At 37.7% G+C, this 19,628-nt stretch overlaps 1 protein-coding gene across 10 annotated transcripts in view; it reads left to right on the top strand.

Moving 5' to 3' along the window:
- The window catches only part of ZMYND11 (zinc finger MYND-type containing 11), a 112,221-nt gene that overhangs the window by 74,558 nt on the left and 18,035 nt on the right, over nt 1-19,628 (top strand). For 4 of the 10 annotated variants that reach the window (XM_075144128.1, XM_075144127.1, XM_075144124.1 and 1 more), the window contains 4 exons: nt 6,038-6,082; nt 8,998-9,159; nt 18,181-18,258; nt 18,670-18,762. In XM_075144128.1, coding sequence (XP_075000229.1) covers nt 6,038-6,082; nt 8,998-9,159; nt 18,181-18,258; nt 18,670-18,762 — 378 coding nt within the window. Of the gene's footprint in view, nt 1-4,132; nt 4,348-6,037; nt 6,083-8,997; nt 9,160-18,180; nt 18,259-18,669; nt 18,763-19,628 lie in introns of those variants that run through there. The other 6 variants (XM_075144129.1, XM_075144126.1, XM_075144132.1 and 3 more) reach the window with 5 other exon arrangements.

The raw sequence follows: 19,628 nt of genomic DNA, 5'->3' as shown, positions 1-19,628 counted from the left end.
TGGAAGGAGACTTGGAATTACAAGCAAAGAGATCGTTTCTTTTCTGGTCTGGATTCATCCTCTTTCTAGGGGAACAAAACCCTCACATACATAATGTGGAAATAAAAGGCATTGTACCTAATAAATACTTCACTCCATCACTGATTTATCTCCCTAATGAAAATAGCCTACAAACCTCCTCTTGGCTCAACCTCAGTAAAAAATGGTGACATTAATAGCAAAAGTGAATCCAGTTTCTGAGGAGATAAGCTGAAAGTTTCTATTAACCTTGAACTCACTTGGAACATGAAGAAAGAAAAAAAAAATTCATTTGAAACTATTTTCTGTTTCTAACATCCTGGAGGAGAACACTTGTATTGTCTCACCTCAAACAATGTAAACTACTGCTACCCAAACATGATCTTCTTGGGAGGGAAACTGAGATTTATTCATTGCTTGAGGAACACAGCTTATAGGCTGAGAAGATAAGCGTGACAGGAGTTTTAGCAGTTATTTAGGCTGCTGGCATGCTACTACACTTCTTGAAAAAACTTCACTTCTTCTTTAGCTCTCGGAGCTAGAGACTGGCTCTATACTTTGGAGCCTATCACCCTGAATTGTCCAGAACATAACTACAAGGTAGGAGAGGGAATAAAAATCTACCTGTCTCAGCAGGCATCCAGAGAAGACTTTGGGGGTTTCTGCCAGAAATAGAAGACTTCTGAGACAAACTGGCAATAAATTAATTAGACAAACTTGGGCTTGCAGATTAAACTCAATGAAAGAAAGCCAAAAGTGTTCTGAGAGGCTGTGGAATTCACTGCAGAACCTGAGTCTTCTTGCATCAGTGCATCAGAAGAGGAAGCAGTTATCAGTGAAGAAAATGGAAATGGATTATCACGAGCTTATAAATATGTCTGTGTTTAATATGCACTATGGAGAAGGAGATTTTGATCTGTTTCCTCACGGATGGCTTTGTGTTGGTTCATTTTAGAATAAAACTGATTTCTAAAATGAGAGAAATTAAAAATAATGTAAAAAAAAGCTAATCGCTGAGATTATGAAAATAATGGCCATAATAAATAAATAAATAAATAAAAGTACTTGAAATTAAGCAAGATGCCTAGGTAGTTGTGAGGACATATGAACTCATAATTGCTTTGGATTTCTTTGTGATAAAATATGATTAATGAATACCTACAAAGTGTCCTACAGAGTCAGTTTATGGCAATCCACTTTAAAGATGAAGCCCAGGTCATCAAAGGAAAGGATCTATAAAGGCAACTGATCTGCAATGGACGGATTATCATGTCTGTAAAAGCATACATCATTGTAGCTACCTGCTGTGGTAGTTTTCTAGAAAAAGAAGGAGAAGATAAGGTGAAACAATTTTCATAAAGGGATTCTAGCTGCTGAAGTCTTTTTGGCTTTGAAGGGAGAGATGGATGCTTGTTTATTTGCTGAGCACTTTTGATGAGCAAAAGCAGTAGGAAAAAAATAGATGCAAAACAGGAGGCAATGTATCTAGTAAATACATATATACAAGAAAACTATGGGGGAGAAAATAAGCTTATTTTGATGCTGGATTTACTCTAATGCATTGTTCTAACATTAAATGTAAAACATGGGATGATCTAAGAAACTTTATCATTGTAAAGCAATGATCCTGATCAAGTATGGATCCTATACAGGAATTATAAAAGGGAAATACTTCATTAAACAGCTAGCTCACCATTTACCTGCTGCAAAGATGGAATAAGTCCTCTGTGCCACCAAGGAATTAATCATGCCTTCCTCAATTCAGAGCTAACCTATCATTCTGATGAAAAGATAAAAGCAGATTCAGTGGGCTACTGAAAGCAAGGAGGATTCATACTCACTAAAGAATAGATGGAGCTAGGGACGTTGTGGCATGAAGGGAAGGCTGACCCAAAGGGCAGGAGGAGGACTGCCCTCACAGCAGGGTAGGACCTCTGGCGAAAAACATACACAGTGTCCCCACTGTGTTTGAAAAAATACTGGGAATGGTGTTCCATGACACATTATATTTGTTCGACTTAGGTAGTATTTGATGCATGCTAGTGTCTGAGTGAAAACCAATACATCTGCCAGAGATCCATGATAAGCTGAAGATTTCTTACTAGCTACTGCACCCAACGAGATACAGCCTCTTTAAAAAAGAGGCCAGTGCGCACATACAAGGTGCACATGCTAGTCTTCCTCTGAAAAAAAGGAGTAAGGCTCCAATCTGTCCAGCTCTACAGATAAACAGCCACATTTTGTAAAACTCCTCTTATTACAGAGCAGTTACTTGGAAATTCAACAGTATTGCAAAAGCAGTGGATAGATGGGCAAGGGGAGACATTTCAGAGCTGAGCACAGTTTAGCATTTCCACAGTTCTTAAGGGCTCTTACAACTGCTCTTGTCTGAGCCCGTTTCAGGCTGCCTTTTGTATGAGGCACAGATTCTGATATTTACACTTCGAGAGAAGTATTGGTGAACACACAAATAATTTAAGTGTGCAGTACCAGTTTACAGCAAATGTATAAGCACGAAGTATTTCCTTCAGGTTTTGTACTGGAGGACAGGAGTGCACATAGGTAGTGCGTCCCCACAGTGGTTCGTTATATTCATTGAGTCATAAAGACTGCAAAATGTACTGCTAAGTTTTAATAATTGTCTAATCGAGAAAAATTTGATGGGAACAGATGCCGCCTGAAAGAGACAGAAAGGAACTGACTGATTAAGAATGGAGAATGTGTTTAGAAAGAAATAGGTGCTGCTTTGTTTAATGTGAATGGGTGCATAGGTTCCTGCGGCATACTCCAAGACCTCTTAAGGAGAGGACTCGGATGCCAGAGAAGAGTGATGGTATGGTAGAATCACCCATGCTAGAATGCAGTAACACCACTTGTTATTATAATAAAGGCTTTTCATTTACAGCAGGAAGTTTGAAATATGAAAGATTAGGTACAGAAGATAGGAATTACTTCCCAACAGCAGATGATGATGGATGCAGGTTGCAAAACCTAAAGCAAAATGAAAAATGTGAAAAAAATAACGTGTAATTCTTGTGGGAGGCATTTCTCTCAATGTATCTGTCTACTTGATATGGACTGGTAGTCAACTTTGTTGGGTTCCAGTGAAGAGTTACGGAAAGCCGACAAAGAAACCTTAACAGCAGAATCCAAGATTTTAAAAGCTTCTCTCTTAGCTGAAGGTGGGAAAATTGAAAGAACTCTGATTTTAAAACTGATGGAGGTGGGGAGAAAAGAAAGAAGTGTTCCTTATGGCTGTTCCAGAATCCTAAAATACAGGATCCAGAACATCTGCCTTAGAAATAATAACTTCAAATTGGGCATGGCCTATCTCATTATATGTCAAAGACATGGGAATCTGAGAAATGGTAGGAACTCATCCACTGAGATCCTTTTCAATTTTCTAAAGCGTTATGAAATAGTCAGGAAAAGATTACATTAAAGTTTTGGGTTGGTGATTTGCAAACGTCTTGAAATAAATGTAGCATGCAAATACTACTATTTTTAAATAGTTTATATTTTGTAAACAACTTCTTTCTGCTGGCATGGACCTTGTTGCCATTCTAGATTCCACCACTGTGACAGACCAAAAGTGTTGTTATGATACAAAGTGGGTGAAATCTACTATGTATCTGGTAATACCCTTCCTTTAGACTACATGTGAAAAACTGTTTTAATTTCTTTACCCGCTAGACAGCTGGAGCTGTAGGGACTGTTAAAGCACAGACACTACACAGGGCTAACCATGAGTTTGCGCACAGGTGGGTCTGAATGAAAATCCAGTGATCTGGAAGGAGCTGTGTGTGCGTGAGTGAGAGATATAGAGAAACACCACAGCAGCACATAGGTAAGCAGCAAATAAACTCTGGAGAAGCACTTGAAACAGAACACCTGGGAAAAAAAAAAGGTCCAAAGAGTGCTATGGGACAAGTGCCACACAGGAAATGCTGGGAACCATGAGCTCCATGGAAAATGCTTTCCTTCATTTGCATCACATTGAATTTAGGACAACAGAACTGTATGTATATTATTCATAAATAAACATGATTGCACCAAAGAGATAACTGACTTTTAATTGTTTTTCCCATCTGTGTGACCCTTTTTTTTTTTTTAGCTTACTGGTTGGGTCCAAAGGATATCCATAATTTGGATGGTTTGGGAAATCTAGTTCAACAGTGTGAAACCAGCAAATCCCCGTAAAGGGGAGTTTCATGAATAGAGTTTTGCCTTTTTTCCCCCTCCCTTTTCCTCTCTTCACCTGATAGTAGAATGACTTAATACCGAGTATCTGGGCTACCGTTAAGGGACTTGGAGAAAACAGTTTAACAGGTAAGAAATGAGCTATGTTAATGGAATATGCATTATAAAAAGGCAAAGGGGTCCTTTTAGACAAAGTCTGAGAAAAGAGGTTATATTGTTTTCATGTGCTATGCCTACATATAATTTATAGAAAAATAAAAATTTACTAATTGTTTTTACAACTTTTTTTTTGCAATAATTATGGGCTTGCTAAGGTATGGAAGCGACCTAATAGTTACAATTGTGACCTCTAAGTTATTGTTAATTTTACTGACAGTATGTGCTTCACATCTCCTTCTTAATGGTATGCTAATTGTACATCAGGATGTCATATTCTCCAACATACAGATTCCCTATTTCAATTACAGCTAAGTAAATCTCCATTACTAATGAGTAAGCATTTCTTTTCCACGTACATTTGCATTATAATGGACATTTTCTTTATGCACTAAAATTATTCTTTCCTTGACAACAACTGTGTATTTTATTCTACAGTAAAGTCTACGACATGATGATTCATTCCTTTCTGTTGGGTTTATCTGTGTTTAAACTGTGAGATGTTCTGGATAGTCTGACATTTTCTGTCCCATGTTATTTTTCTGTACTTCCAGAATAAATTTATGTATTTGCTTTAAGACAACCTACTTAAGACAAATCACAAAAAAGTAAGCTTTTGTGTCGGTCATAAATTAAGCTGTATTTTTGAAATTGTTGCATTGTTTCATTCATGTTGCTGAGAAATCTCAACTATTTATGTCAGTGCAAACTGACCTTTATGAGATAATGTTTGACTGATTTGAATATAAAGAACAAGTGACCACAAGTGACCCATATCATTGCGAGATCCCACTCTGCTTAACAGAGCATAGCTTTTTGGCTATTAAATACAATCGCCCAAACAGACATTTGCTACCCTGCTGATGCATATATCTACAAATGCAATGGGCAGCTGAGTAAAATGAAGGGGGAAGGCCTCCTGATACATCTGAGCTATGCAACTTTGCTGCCAAATCTGCTCCCTCTTGGGGGTTGTGGCCAGTCACTGGGTGCCGCTGAACTGCTGAACTTGGGCAGCTGGGCACTGCCGGCGGAGGATTCCCGTCGCCTGCCAGCGCGGTGACCCAAGAGGCTTTCCCTGCCCTGCGTCAGGAAATAAGGATATTGGCAAATTGAGTTCCTGTGGCGGAGATCCTTCCTTCATTCCACATGGCCCTGGGAAAATGTATCACCTTTTATACAAAATAAAGACTGTGAGTTTTATTGATAAAGTGATAGCTTAATCTTTGATAATAATGCAGCAAAGAAGGTGTTGCTTTCATTTTGGTGGGGCCACTGCCTATGCAGTGAATTATGTTACAGCGATCTTTTTTAGATGCCCAAAGATGGTTTGTGTATCAAAGAGAGTGCATTAATTAACAATCATTAATATTCTTGACGATTTTTAAGTTGGCCTGGTGGTGGGTGTTTATATGGGGAAGAAGATGGGTGTTGGGTTCTTTTAATGATATAAATACATGGGATATTTTAAAGAAACAAAATGTGGTGAAAGCATTAGGTAGCATTCCAGAAATGCAGTAGGAAATATATGCAACTAGATGTTAGAAGTAACAGATAGATTTCCTGGTCACTGTGCATGAATTCTTTCTAGCCTTGTGTATATCCTGATAATCAGATGGCTTACAGTATAGATACAAAGTTTGTTTTGTTTTTATTTTGAAAGGCCTACGGTATGCAGCCTTTTTCCCAGACAGCAGCAAAAAACAAGGTGAACAATTTTTGCACTATGTGGTTTTGAATTCTGTCATATTTTCTATTACGTTTCTGTCTTCCATTAGGATAGCTTAGTTTACTATATTAACCACCACCATCATCCATATCACTTCCAATTCTGAGTTTAGTCTACATTATCTATGTATGTAGTTTGATGATTTTTCTCTCTCCTGGGGGCTGGAAGTGGTTACTCACATGTTACAGTTCAAGATGTTGTTACAATGGTTGCCCTTTAATCAGTCCTTTTCGGAGTGGCTGATGACACCTGGTGGTCTATTTTGTAAATGCAGACTTAACCGTGTTTGCAGCTGGTGGAGAATTTTGACCTGTCCTACCCCAAGAACTGACAGTCAGAGTTTGAGCTATTTAAATGAATCTGCATGAAAAAAATGTGTTGGGAGCACATTCTCCTCCCATTCAAACTTACGCAAACTTATTCAAACTTATCCAAACTTATGCAATGAAATGTTATCGCTGTTGGAGCAAAATTAATGCCTCTGACCTTGCTACTGAGGTCGGTAGTGTAGTTGTTCACAAGGGCTATGTACCTTTTTTATTTTCTTTATTAACTTTTCAAATATATTGCATAAATGAATGTTTTATATATACTTATGCACTAAATATACTGCATTAAACTAAAAATCTTTTCTGTGAAAAACCTGGGTGATTATATGTAGAAATAATGATGTTTTCAAAACTTTACAGTGTGAATACTGAAGGAAGCTTCTTCTTTTAGGGACATGGTTTAGTGGGCATGGTGGTGTTGGGTTGATGGTTGGACTCGATGATCTTAGAGGTCTTTTCCAACCTTAATGATTCTATGATTCTATGATTCTATGGTGTTTTATTTAACGTCATGGTTTCTGGCTTGAGTGTATGATTTTTCTTGCCAGCAAGTATATTTCCGTATGTTTATGAAATTCCACATCTCTTTGCCAGCATATTTCCTAACAATGGAATATCTGGGATATACCAATAAGTAACTAGTACGAATAAAAATTAAGAATCCTGGAATCCGGATTCTGTGGTGAAATTCCTAGTAGCTGGGACCTATTGGGGTCTTCTCAGTTTGATTTTTATCTGGATAGATCTTTAATCAAAACTGATTCTTTTTCTTGCTTAATTGGCCCTTTACTGCCATCTGATTTTTTTTTTAGTTTCATAAAGAAGATAAGTATTACATTTGATATGAAACAAATATAAAGCAATACTTTATCCTGATTTTTCTCAGTCTACAGGCAAATCAAGTACAGCGACAATGCAGTATCTTTAGTTGTTTCTAAAATACCATAAAGAAAGGGCTTCCAAAGTGCACTGCCACTGGACTTTGTGAAAGGGGGAAGATTTGGTGAAACGAGAATGTGTTCTTTATAGCCAAATTTAGTGGTATTATTATGCCATTCTGAGATATACAGAATTGACAAGTAAAATTAAATGAGAAGAAACGATAGAAGAGTCAAGTTACACTCTTAATCTGAACAATAAAGGAGGGCAAAGTTCTGAGTTAAAAAGTCATTGGTTAAGGGTTGTTTGGGTTTTTTTTCCCCTAAACTTACTCCCCCTGCAGTCCAACATTCATGGTATATCATCTTTAGTGTAGGCAGTCTGGGTTGAGGCTGTCCCTAAATCTCTTCTATTCACGGGGGGCTCTGGTCAGATGAATTATGTACACAACACGGCTGCTTTTCAGCGCAAGGGACTGGAAGTGCCACTTCTGTGTAGCACTTCTTATGCTGCTCTGTTGGAGGAGATCTCTCACACGAGGACTTAAATGAACGTAGTTCCCAGGCACGGGAAAAGGCGAATCGGACAAATGCCAGTTCCGGCAGTTGGTGGGAATTGCTAACTCCACCTTTACAACATGACGTTAAAAATAGCTTGATCAGATTTTTATCAAGATAATTTATTGAAGAATAGGAGTAATTTTTTCAGAGATCTGAACCCATTGAAAACTGACATTTGACATGAAAAGGCATTGGGAGTTTTATCTGATATATGACAGCTATTTTGTCTTCTAAGTGTATGGAAGAGTGTGGCATTTCAGATAACAAACATAAACATTTAACAGTGGCCACTGACAAGTCTGTCTGGTTTTAGTACTATAGATTCCTAGAGCAAAATTCTGCCTCCAAATTATATGCATGCTGCTCTCATTTACTTCAGCAAAGCTTGTGCACATGTTTCAAAGGTCAGAATTCGGCCGTTGGGGCTGAATTTTCAAGGAAGAGTGTATTAAAGACATCTGTGCATCAGCACAACCATATCCTTTGTCTTCTGTAGAACATTTCGGGAGTAAGCCTAGTGCTATTGGGCACTGCAAGTGAAACATTTTCTATTTTTTGAATTGCATTGGGATTGCTTAGCAGAAACATTTCTTGCAGTAATAGGTTCATGATTTCATTTATTTCTTGTAACTCAACACTTCGATACTGAACAGCTGTCAGTTTTAAGAGAGTAAAGACTGGAAGGGACTGCCCTTCAGAAAATTACAGTTGAAAATATACTGTAACAATCAAAACAAGGGGAAATAGTCTAAGGAAATAGGTATGGTCTGTTGAGGTGCACAAACTTTTGTTTGTAGTCTAATACAGAGAGGTCAACAAGTGTTTTACACAAAGATAGAAAACAAACCCACTTTTCATTGTGGACAGAGCTCATATTTGAAATTGTTACTGATCAGACACTTGAAAAAGCTAAAACTTGGCATTCATATTCTATTGGAGTTAGTGTGTATTAAACTGATGAAGATCTTTAAGCATGTAGGTTTTCCCCTGTTTTTTAAACATTATACACTTCTTAAAATGTTTATAATGTCTAATTGCTGCTGGATTTCAAGACATATCAATTTTGTTCTTAGTTCCTGCAGATTTTGACAGAATGTCATACCAAAATATTTTGTATTTTTTGTAGGACTGGGAAACAGAAAATCATGACTGGTATTGTTTTGAATGCCATTTGCCTGGAGAGGTGTTGATATGTGACCTGTGTTTTCGTGTGTATCATTCCAAGTGTTTGTCTGATGAGTTCAGGCTTAGAGACAGCAGTAGTCACTGGCAGTGCCCAGTTTGCAGGGTGAGTACCTATGAGATTTCATGTGCTGATTAGAGGATTGATATTCATTAATAGATTCATTAAGGTGTCCAGATGGTCTGGCCAGGTTAATGGATAAAGAACTGAATATTGAAATGATGGTACATACCTAGAGCATCTATACAGAGATACCAAAATGTGGTGCATGTAGCAGATGGTCATTTTTGAAGACTCCAGCAAGTTTTACTTATGCATTTGAACTCACACAGTATACTGTGTGGGAATGTGTGTACGTATGTATGCCACGTGTGAATGCAGTATATTGTGGAAATCTTCAACATGAGTAAACAAACTGCTGTATAAGATGCTACTGTTTTTACTTGACATCATTTTAATGAATCATAATGTAATTTTTTTGTATTTTAACGACTGCATTCTTAATATTTTATTGGAATCTTATTTTACATTATAAACCACAATCATGTTACTGATGAGGGCAGTATCAAAAAATATGGGGTGAAATCCTGCTTCTCATTTACTTCTGTGGATTCTGTTGGTGCAAAAAGGCCAATCTGGATTTCACCCATAGCATCCATATCTATATTGCTTTTTCTTTAAAATTGCTATTTTTATGAGTATGGTAGGGAGACAGCAAAGAGTATTTTTTATATACTTTCCAAGAATGAGCAGGTATATTGTCTACATGTCATTAGAAGACTAAACATTCTAGTGCTTGCTGATACCTGGCCTTGAATCAGCCAGATACATCTCCTTACTGTTGTCATCTCCATGTCACCTCCCCCAATGGAGCACATTCCTAGGCTTCCTTAAATGGAGGGAATAATGCATATGAATATTTAAGATAAAATTATTGCTATAGAAAGGCATAAAACTGCCAGTTGCACTCTGCCTTGGATTGCTGGAGGGAGAGGAAATTCCCTTGCTAAAAACTTAGATCTAGCTGTAGAGCAGCAGACTGACCTTCAGATGATCTGTGCTGCAAGGAATGTAAGGGTTCAGGCACTTCATAGTACGGTGAAGCAGTTTTTGAAAACATGTGGATTGTTTTGTTTCAAAACAGCACTTTCTGACTGCTGTTACCTTAGAACCAGTTGTAAAAAACCCATTGCCTGTTGCCTCAGATTGGGAGCTCTCAGGGTTTAGGGAAATAGCAAGAGAATTGAGCCCGCCTCAAGGAAGCGGAAAGGAATGAAAAAGAAGTAGTGGCAGGGAAAAAACAGTTAAGAATAAGGACATGTACTGTATCTCTCCATATTGAATTATTAGCATTTAATTTAGCTACGCAATATTCCCTCTGTTAAAAACAATGACCATATATAAGTGAATTGCTTTCAGATTTTTAAATAAATCTCTTTAATAATTGTTGATTCTTGTAATAAGTATTGATAGTTCTTATAAATAGTTAAAATTAGGTAAACTGGATCCAGTCTCTACGCTAGTTTACCAATAATTTTAGATGACACCTGGTGAGAGTAGGGAATGTAAATGGTTTAAGCCACCTTGTATATGAGGTGGCTTATAATAATTATGCTGTAACATGGATGTCGTCAGAGTGGAATGCTGAATCATTGCATGAAAAATGCACAGATAGGGAGGGTGGTCAGCTTTGAGATCAGTTTTACTTTCATCCGGGAGCCTTGAAATCCTTTATGGCAATGATATTAAACAAATGTTTACCTTGACAAAAATCCTGTGAAACTCAGACCATGTGCATTGTGTCTGTCATTCTGCATATTGGTTCCCTTTCCGTTAGCCTAAGGAGAGGTTTTGGGGGCTCTTAAATACTTCCTGCCCCAGAGATCTTTGGCTTGCTCAGTGCCTCAGATAACGATCAAGCTATTTTTGTGAATATTGCCATTTTGAATGCCATGGCATCCTTTTTCCTTCTGTGCTGGCAGCTCCTATTTTCCTTGTAATTAATTTGAATCATTTCAAGCCCTAATTCTGCAAACTTGGACTAAGGAGGCTTGCACTGTCCCTGGAAGCAAGGGAGAGGTCTAGTTTGGCATGGGAGTTAGCATCCTTGTGTCGGGCTTCAGTATTCTTCTGCTACTTTCTTCCCACCTTCCTAGGAAATGACTGCTCTAATTTTATTTTAAAAGCAGGAGAGAGGCCTATATTAAAAAAACTATGGTAATTTGGAGAGCCCTGGCTGATGTCCAGAGGACATAACAGAGCTTAACTATCTTGCATAAGGGCAATGGGATTTACTTTGCATTATCAGCAGTAAATATGTACGTTCAAGAAAAGTAATAGCTGGGACGAAGAGATGCATATATTTTCATACTTTATTCTTGTAACTGGACATAGCACTTTTCACCTGGGGATTTCAAAGCTCTTTACAAAGGTGAAGTAAAAGTATGTTTGAAACCTAATATATTGGGAGAAATAATCTAAGAACACTTCATTCTTATGTAAAGACTGCTTCTGTAATGCTGCCAAGGTCAGCAAGCCTTTGGATTATTCATTTCACAATTGCTGGTTGTACTAGTTCAATCAACCTATGCAGCTTTATCTTGCACACTTGACTACTCAGAAACATTTTATAAAAGACATTGCCAAGGATTTGTTCATAACTTTAAAATATTTTTCTTCCCATAACATTTATAACAGTCCCTTGCAAACCTTGCTCTGAACTCTGTTTCCCTGCTGGTGGTTTTTCTCCACTGCATCCATAAGCAAGAATGTCCAGTTCCTGGCTTTTTTTTTTTTTAACTTGACAGTACCAATCTGAATATTTTGTACCCTACATAATTCTCAGCAGGAGTCAAGAGTCAAACAAAGTTCAATTCAAACCACATTGCAGCGATTGAAAATTTTCCCTGACTGCTGACTAATCATTGTCTTAAGTGAAATAAATTGGTATTATCAGCAAAATTCCTAGTAGACAGGTCACAAGTGAAAGACTCAATATCGAATGAATTTAGAGATTACATTAGCCTTTTTCCACTACTGGAATGTTCCATTCAAGACAGGGTTAGTCAACTCAATCACTGAAGGAAACTTGTACATTTATTGCTGCTCTTTGGTTAGATAAAAGGAGGAAATGAATTTTCTCCAGCTGTTAATTTAGCACCTAAAGACTAAAGAAAGTATTGCAAAAATACTAGGGTTTTTTTGGGGGAGGAAATATATATATACAAAAATCTGAATAGGAGAATATTGATCACATGTTGGGTAACTGACTATTTGTTATTTCTTTTTTTAAAAATTCAAATTTTAAAGTAATTTTATAGAAAGGCAAAATTATGCATGGTGACATATAGTTTGTCCCAGAGGAATAGATTTTGATTTGTGAAACAAAAAGAAGGAATTATTCATATGGCTTAACTTGACTACTAAATTTTTTACAATCATCTGATCAGAGATTGATCTTCCATGCATGTGCTTTACAAGGAATTAAAACCAATTTACCTATCATAGTGGGTGTTTCAATATTTCTGGTTTTTATATATGTGAGAGTAAAGTAAACTGTAGAGCTTAAGATATTAAATGCTGCGCTGATAAGTATTCTATAAATAGGCTATTTCTGAGTTCTGGTACTGTACTAAGCATTTCATAGAGTACATAAAAATACACCGTCATGCAGTTCATAATCAACGTTAGACATAATTTGACAAGGGAGAATGACAAATAGTAGAAAGTTAGAAGCACAGAAAGATGATGGTTACTTAAGTGAAGTAACTCAAGTACTTAGATCAGGAGGTTTTAGGTACTAGCTGTCAGTCAATACAGTCAAATACAAGGAAGGAAGAAAGAATATGGCTCTGTTGACTTACTTTATGGGGTGTTATGGTTGTTAGATAACTGTTTGATGAAACATACTTTATAAGCAGGATTTGGCATAATCACACAAATAATAGCCATGGATTGGTAGGTGAAGGGAAGTCCTAGTATAGGACCAATATTAGCACCACGTGGTTCCGTGCGCAGAGCCCACACCTGGGGAGGTGTTAGTGCTCAGCAAGTCCCTCCCATTCACCTTGCAGCCCCATGCACCCTTGAGTAAATCAGGGAGGCAGCAGAACTGGGCGCTGCATAGGGCGTATTTAATAAAGTATAAAGGAATTTGTCCGCAGCAGTGAGAGAACTGGGAAACCTCCACTTAGAGCCTCCTGCCACCTTCTCTGTGCATGTAAAAGCATATTTAATTCATATGATGCTTCATATTCAGAAGGTGCTCAATGCACTGTACAAGTACAAACCAATTTGTGGATTCAGCTGTAATATTTGCAAAAGTACCTAATGCTTTGAAAAGTCTAGTTTAACTGTATATGGTCTTGAAAGAGGCAGGTCTTACACCATATTCTGCTTATGCAGATGCTTTTCTGTACACTGCTTAGAGCATATGGCACACTGCTTGCTCTGAGACCCATCCTGTGTGTCTGCATACCTTTCTTAATGGTACAGGAAACCTGAGGACCTGAGGGTTGGGAGTTTGAAAGGGCGGCAGAGCAGTAAAGCTTTCCATATGTAGCACCAAATTCCTCTGGAAATTTAAGCCTAACAAAATCCAAGGGCCAGTGGGTAAAGCAAAGAGTTTCTAAAACAGCAGTGGTGAACAGCAAACTCATGCACATAGTTCCCCTCTGCAGATATACCCCTGGAAACCTGAATTGCTTCTGAAAATGGAACCGGTGCCTTAGAAACATGTATCTGTCATTGAGCAGCCTTCACCTATTCCATCACTGAACTGAAATGAAGCTCTTTGATGTTGAGGGAGGAAGGGAAAAAAAATATTCCTTAATGGGAGATTATAGGGAAACCTCTTTACATGGAAAAAATTAATTTAAATGCTTATAACTAAACAGAATGCTGGCACTAACACCTTGCATTTCTTAGAGTTTCTCTATTTTTTTCTCTTCAAATGAAAGGTTGCAGCAACTGCAGCATAGTGACCATTGTCACCCTGGGAGTTGAGAGCTACATGCTAACTCAGGGTGCAAAGGATAGTCATTTCCATCATAAACAGTCCTACTGCAGGATGGAGTGTTTCTTGGCAGTACCCCTCGCTGCTGCTAACCTCGTGTGGTTCGTAAAGTTTTGTAGTGAATTCCTGCACTGTAAGCACATCAGAATTGCTGAATAAGTCACACCTGCACAGTGCAATATATTGCTACTCTCTTTAACAGCTAAGCAGTATTATTAATCTGGAATATTGAATACAAAAAGCAATGTAAATCCAACCTTCAGGTACCAGCTTCTAAGAAATAGATGTGCCACAGAGAATAAGGCATATATAAGGTATTTCCTGCACCCACAAGCAAAGAGTTAAGTTGCAGCCTTGGCCTTCCACCTACCAGATCTTATTAATCTTCTACATGAGGATTGCTATTGTGAAGGTTATTATTTCACTCCTGCATCCCCTACATAAACACGTATGCCTGATTAAGCCTTTCAGTTTACCGTGATTCAAAGCAGAAAGGTTGCAGATTTCTCTAAAAATTGGTGTGACTTAGGAATCATCCTTGTTGTGGGTTAATTCCAGTAGGCAGCTAAACACCACACAGCCGCTCTCTCACTTCTCCCCAACTCCCAGTGGGACAAAGGAAGAGAAAAGGAAAAGTAAAATCAAGAAAACTTTTGGGTCGAGATAAAAATTGTTTAATAAGTGAAGAAATGGAAGAAGAGAGAAAGAAAACAAAAGAAAACAAATGATGCAATGGCAATCACCCACCATCCTCCATGAGTACACTGATGCCCAGCCAGTTCCTGAGCAAAAGATGGCTAACTTCCTTAAACCCCCTCCTGTCCCTTTCTATTGCTGAGCATGACGTTACATGGCATGGAATATCTCTTTGGTTAGTTCAGGTCATCTGCCTGGTTGTCTCCTCCCAACCTCTTCTTGCTAAAACCCTCTTGTTTTAGCAAGAGCTAAAACATCAGTGTGTTATCAACACTGTTTTGGTCACAAATCTAAACCACAACACCATATGAGCTGCTATGAAGACAATTAACTCCATCCCAGCCAGACCTAGTACAACCCTATATTAAGATGATAATATATCCTACAAATAGGATATCTACAATTATAAAGATCCTGATAATCTTTTGGGGCTGGATTGAATCTTAGCAGTCTCCTTGAAAGAAACTTGTTTAAGTAACGAGGTTTGCAGTAGCATATCTTAGTAGATCTGACTGTGGGAAAAGATACGCAGTGGATCTTGCCACTTTTACAGATTCACAAGCCACCATCACTGTTTTCGTTTCCCAAAAGTAGGAATTTAAAAGACCTAATTTTCATTTATACTTGCTTCTATATCACTCTGACTATAAAGGGACCTGAAAGCGGGTATATTTTCTTGTATCAGAACAATATCAATAGATTTTATGCAAATCATATGCCCCATCTAGTATTATCTGTTTTCTTGCTTTAAGTGGCTCTAGGTTGACTTCTCTGAGAACGCTACAAGTCTTCAAAATACAAAGTAAGGGTTTTTTTATTAAAAAAATACACGTTTTCCATTATAGCTTCCAAAGAATGTGTGAGTGGTACCTCCTAAAGAGCTAATCTTTGTTGAGAAGTGAATGAAGCAGTTGGATTATAACTTGCTTTCTACAAAGGGTGAGCAACCTTGCCATAAAAAGACATTTTGCTGGCTCATAGGCTCTGATTCCCTAAATTCATTACCTTTCAACATTTAGTAGAGGAACCCAGAGATCAAATTTTTCTTAAAGTAAATCAATGTAGGGAATCGAAGGAAAAGTGGAGAAATTCAAGTTTGCCTGAATTGGCAAGTTAATTATATCATTTTCATTGGTGCTTAAGATGATATTAATTGCTGACATCAATAACGATACAAAGCCAGCTATCTATCTTCTCTTATGATCTGAAGGATAAGACTGTAAACCATCTATCTTAACACGGTCTCTTACAAACTGTCTTGCCCAGCAGGGCATGAAAAACGGTTCGCATGAATTCTGAAATACTTTCAAAGGATGATAAATTCAGAATCATGTCAGAAAAAGAGGTTTAGAAGGACTAGTCAGTGCAAGTGAATTTTATTGTGTCCTATTAAGTTTCAGTCTTTTAAAATGCTGTGTCATTAGCAACCATACAGCATCCCAGTGCCTAAAATGACAAAATGACAGCAGCGTTTCATAATGCAGATAATTTAATGCACATTTGGGGTTGCATTTGCAGTAGCAATGTTGGTTTATGAAAAACTGAATACGTGAACTGAATTCCAGCAGAACGCACATTCTTACAACAGACAAAGTAAAACATGAATATACAGAAGGTGATTCAGACATACAGCACAGAGTTTGGAAGGAAGGTCAGGGAACCATTAATATTATGAAAATAATGCTTAAATGCACTGTAAATGTTAGAAGGACCTGGTGCTAGCCCTTTCCACAATAGTGAGTTTTACCCAACAGCGGTAGTGTCCTGTCAGGAAAAAGCTATAGTGTTGTTATGCATACTGTAGTATCTTTATAGGTTCATGACTGAACTGATATTTCAGCACAGTTTGTAATGATTCTATGCATACTGTTAAGCAATCAAATAAACAGCTTCATTGGTAGTGCTGTGTACAATTTTGATTTAAGGAGGAGGCAGTAAGTGGAATCCTGAGATGTATAGATTGCACACTTGCTGTAGGACAAGGGCCAGCCTGTGATTTTCAGTGTCTTCAGTGTCTTGCAGGAGGAATATAAGCAGAGGAGACACAATCAAATCCTATCAATTTTTTTTGCGCTAATGTGTAATTTTTACTCTTGCCAAGTAAATATGTAAAAGTACTTGATCTGTACTCAATGTGTCTGCTCCCTCTATATGTTCAGAGTCATATATAAGTAATTCAGTTAAAAGTAGCACACTTCTAATGATTAATAGTTCATAAGCCTCATATCTCTTTTAGCTACCTATTAGGACATGGATTCTGTTTTTTCTTGTGTTTGCTAAGCAACAGTCATCTGCACAATTATGCTAAAGACCGTCAAAATTTGAGGATGCAAACGTGTAACTGAGCCAGTTTGGTCCACGCAGTTTGCATACAGGTGGTCATGTCAGGCATGAGAAGGGGAGAACTCAGCTTGGCACTCAGTGCATTCGGAGGTGTGAGGAGGACTAAATGTTTTTGCAAGACACGTGAGCAGTTAGAAATCGCTTCAGGATAATAAACCTGGAACCAATGCTGTTGTTTCACTGCACTTTTGTTTTGGAGAACTACTGTAGGCAAGAGCAAGGAGGAGACAGCACTTTTCAGCCAGCTGTTGTAAGGCCATGCAGAACTGTGCACAGCTGCTATGACCTGGAATTGGAAAGGCTGGTTTGTAATAGCATGCTAGGCATTTGCAGAGAGCCACCTTCTCTTTATCAGCACATTTTCTGTATGCAGTGCTTCCCACTAGCCTGGATTGACTTTGAAGGGTGGGGATAAGTCTCTATAGTAGTCTTAAAACGAGGGGGAAAAATTCTGGATCCTGAACTGCTAAAAAGAAGCAGTCTGAGTTCCAGAACCTGGATTAGATTTTGTGAAGGAAGAACCACAAAAATCAACAACTGCTATGTTTCTCAAGCAGTAAAAAGTGCTCTGAGTTTTTACTGGCTAAAGCCTATTTGACTTCGTCCTAGATGGTGCCATTTTGCCTAGTAAGCACATAATTTGTAGATGGTCAGGATATTATTTTTAAAATAATTCTTATTTTACTGAAAATATTAATGCCTTGCTAATAAAAAGACCATTAAATAAATTTTAAACTGCTCCCTAAAATGCCTTTCTTCATTGCTTTATTCTAATTAGACACTTTTTTTACATGAGAGGTTTTGACAAAGTTTTATGGATATAAGTGGAAATAAAACCTGTAATTCTTCTGTAGCTGAAGTCCTCAGCCCAGACATAATTCAAAGCAGCATATATAGTTGTTGTGACATGTTAGTGTTACTAATTTCCCAGAAAAGATTTTCCCTTAAAAATTCTGTGATATGTGATTCAAAGTTACCTTTTCAAATAATGTTGTGATGCAGAGAATATTTTTATTGGATGAATTTTGAAGTGAAGTTTAAAATAATAATATGGTCCTGTTTTTCTTTGACAGAGTATCAAGAAGAAAAACACAAGTAAACAAGAGATGAGCACATACCTGCGATTCATAGTCTCTCGTATGAAGGAACGGGTGAGTCTGAAACAGGGAAGTTTATTGAAGTGTTGGGTTGCACTGTAGAGGATGCATTGCGGTTGGCCATGTGTGACTGTGCAGGGAGGAGGGCTACAAGAGGGTATAATTATATTTCCCCTGTCATAAGCAGTGTGTGTATTTCAACATACACTTACTATGTCTCATTGCTCAGATTAGTATCATTCTGGCAGGAGTACTTTATGCCATGGGCCTGTGGCTCCTCTGAAATGGGCATTTTTCAGGTTTGAGACACAAGGAATCTGTCAGATTGTGGATCTACAGTTTGGCCTTGTGTATTCCTCATCTGAAATATTCCAAACTATTGCATTTTTTTAATCTTTTTTTTTTTTAATATGTTTTAAGCAGATTCTAAATGCAATAACTTACACTGTCTCATGGTCCTTTCAGGCTATAGATCTAAACAAGAAAGGGAAGGACAACAAACACCCAATGTATAGAAGGCTGGTGCACTCAGCTGTTGATGTTCCTACTATACAGGAGGTAGAGTGACTTGCTTTCTAACTTCCACACTGTTTATGGTGTCTTTTAACAGTGAAGATAAACCTTAAGGACTAAAGCACTAATCCTGTTTAATTCTCCTTATAATCAGTATTTCAGTATTGTATCCAGCATTGGATATGGGAGCTTAAAATGTCAAACTTTTCCTATTAAGAAAAAGAGGTAACTGAGTAAAACCATTTTGAGTGGTGCCTACTTTTCAGACATAGAGTATCCTCAATTCCTTTTGTACTAAGGTTTTACTAGGAGCTATAGGTAGCTGAATTCTTTAGAGAAAGTACCCTTTATCTAAGTCACTGAATATGGACTTTGAGTGCCCATGTTTGCATATCTAGCCCAATGTTTTTGACCATATTCCAATTTTAGTCATTAAGGCCTTGTGTAGGTGGCAACTTTATAAACAGCTAAACGATTCTTAAAAAACCAATCGTTTTATTGATCACGAAAAAACAAGACTCACTTAAAACATGTTTTGCATTAATTGTTCCAAAAATAAAGTACTAGTAAATATGTTGTCCTTTTTTTCTGAATCAAAGGTTTGACCACGACTCATGTAACTCAAGTGCACATGACGAAAATGAACAGCATATTCATCTTTATTCATTGCTGTGACTGGATTACTATGCAATGCTGTAGTATATATTTACAACCATAGATGTGAAAAGCCTTTGTTTTGTTATTGTTAGTGAAACACATGGGTAAACAATAGCTTCACTGGCAGTTTTGGAGACCAACGTGACTGGCTGGCTTCAAGTACTGGCAACGCTGGTTGAGCCTCAAAATAGGTCAGGCCTTCCTTTCACTGTGTCACCTTCACCTGCTTCCACAGAAGGTCTTTTGGCCTTGAT

This window comes from Calonectris borealis, chromosome 2 (genome assembly GCF_964195595.1).
Source record: "Calonectris borealis chromosome 2, bCalBor7.hap1.2, whole genome shotgun sequence".
NCBI classification, from domain to species: domain Eukaryota; kingdom Metazoa; phylum Chordata; class Aves; order Procellariiformes; family Procellariidae; genus Calonectris; species Calonectris borealis.
This window is presented reverse-complemented; position numbering and strand designations above follow the sequence as displayed.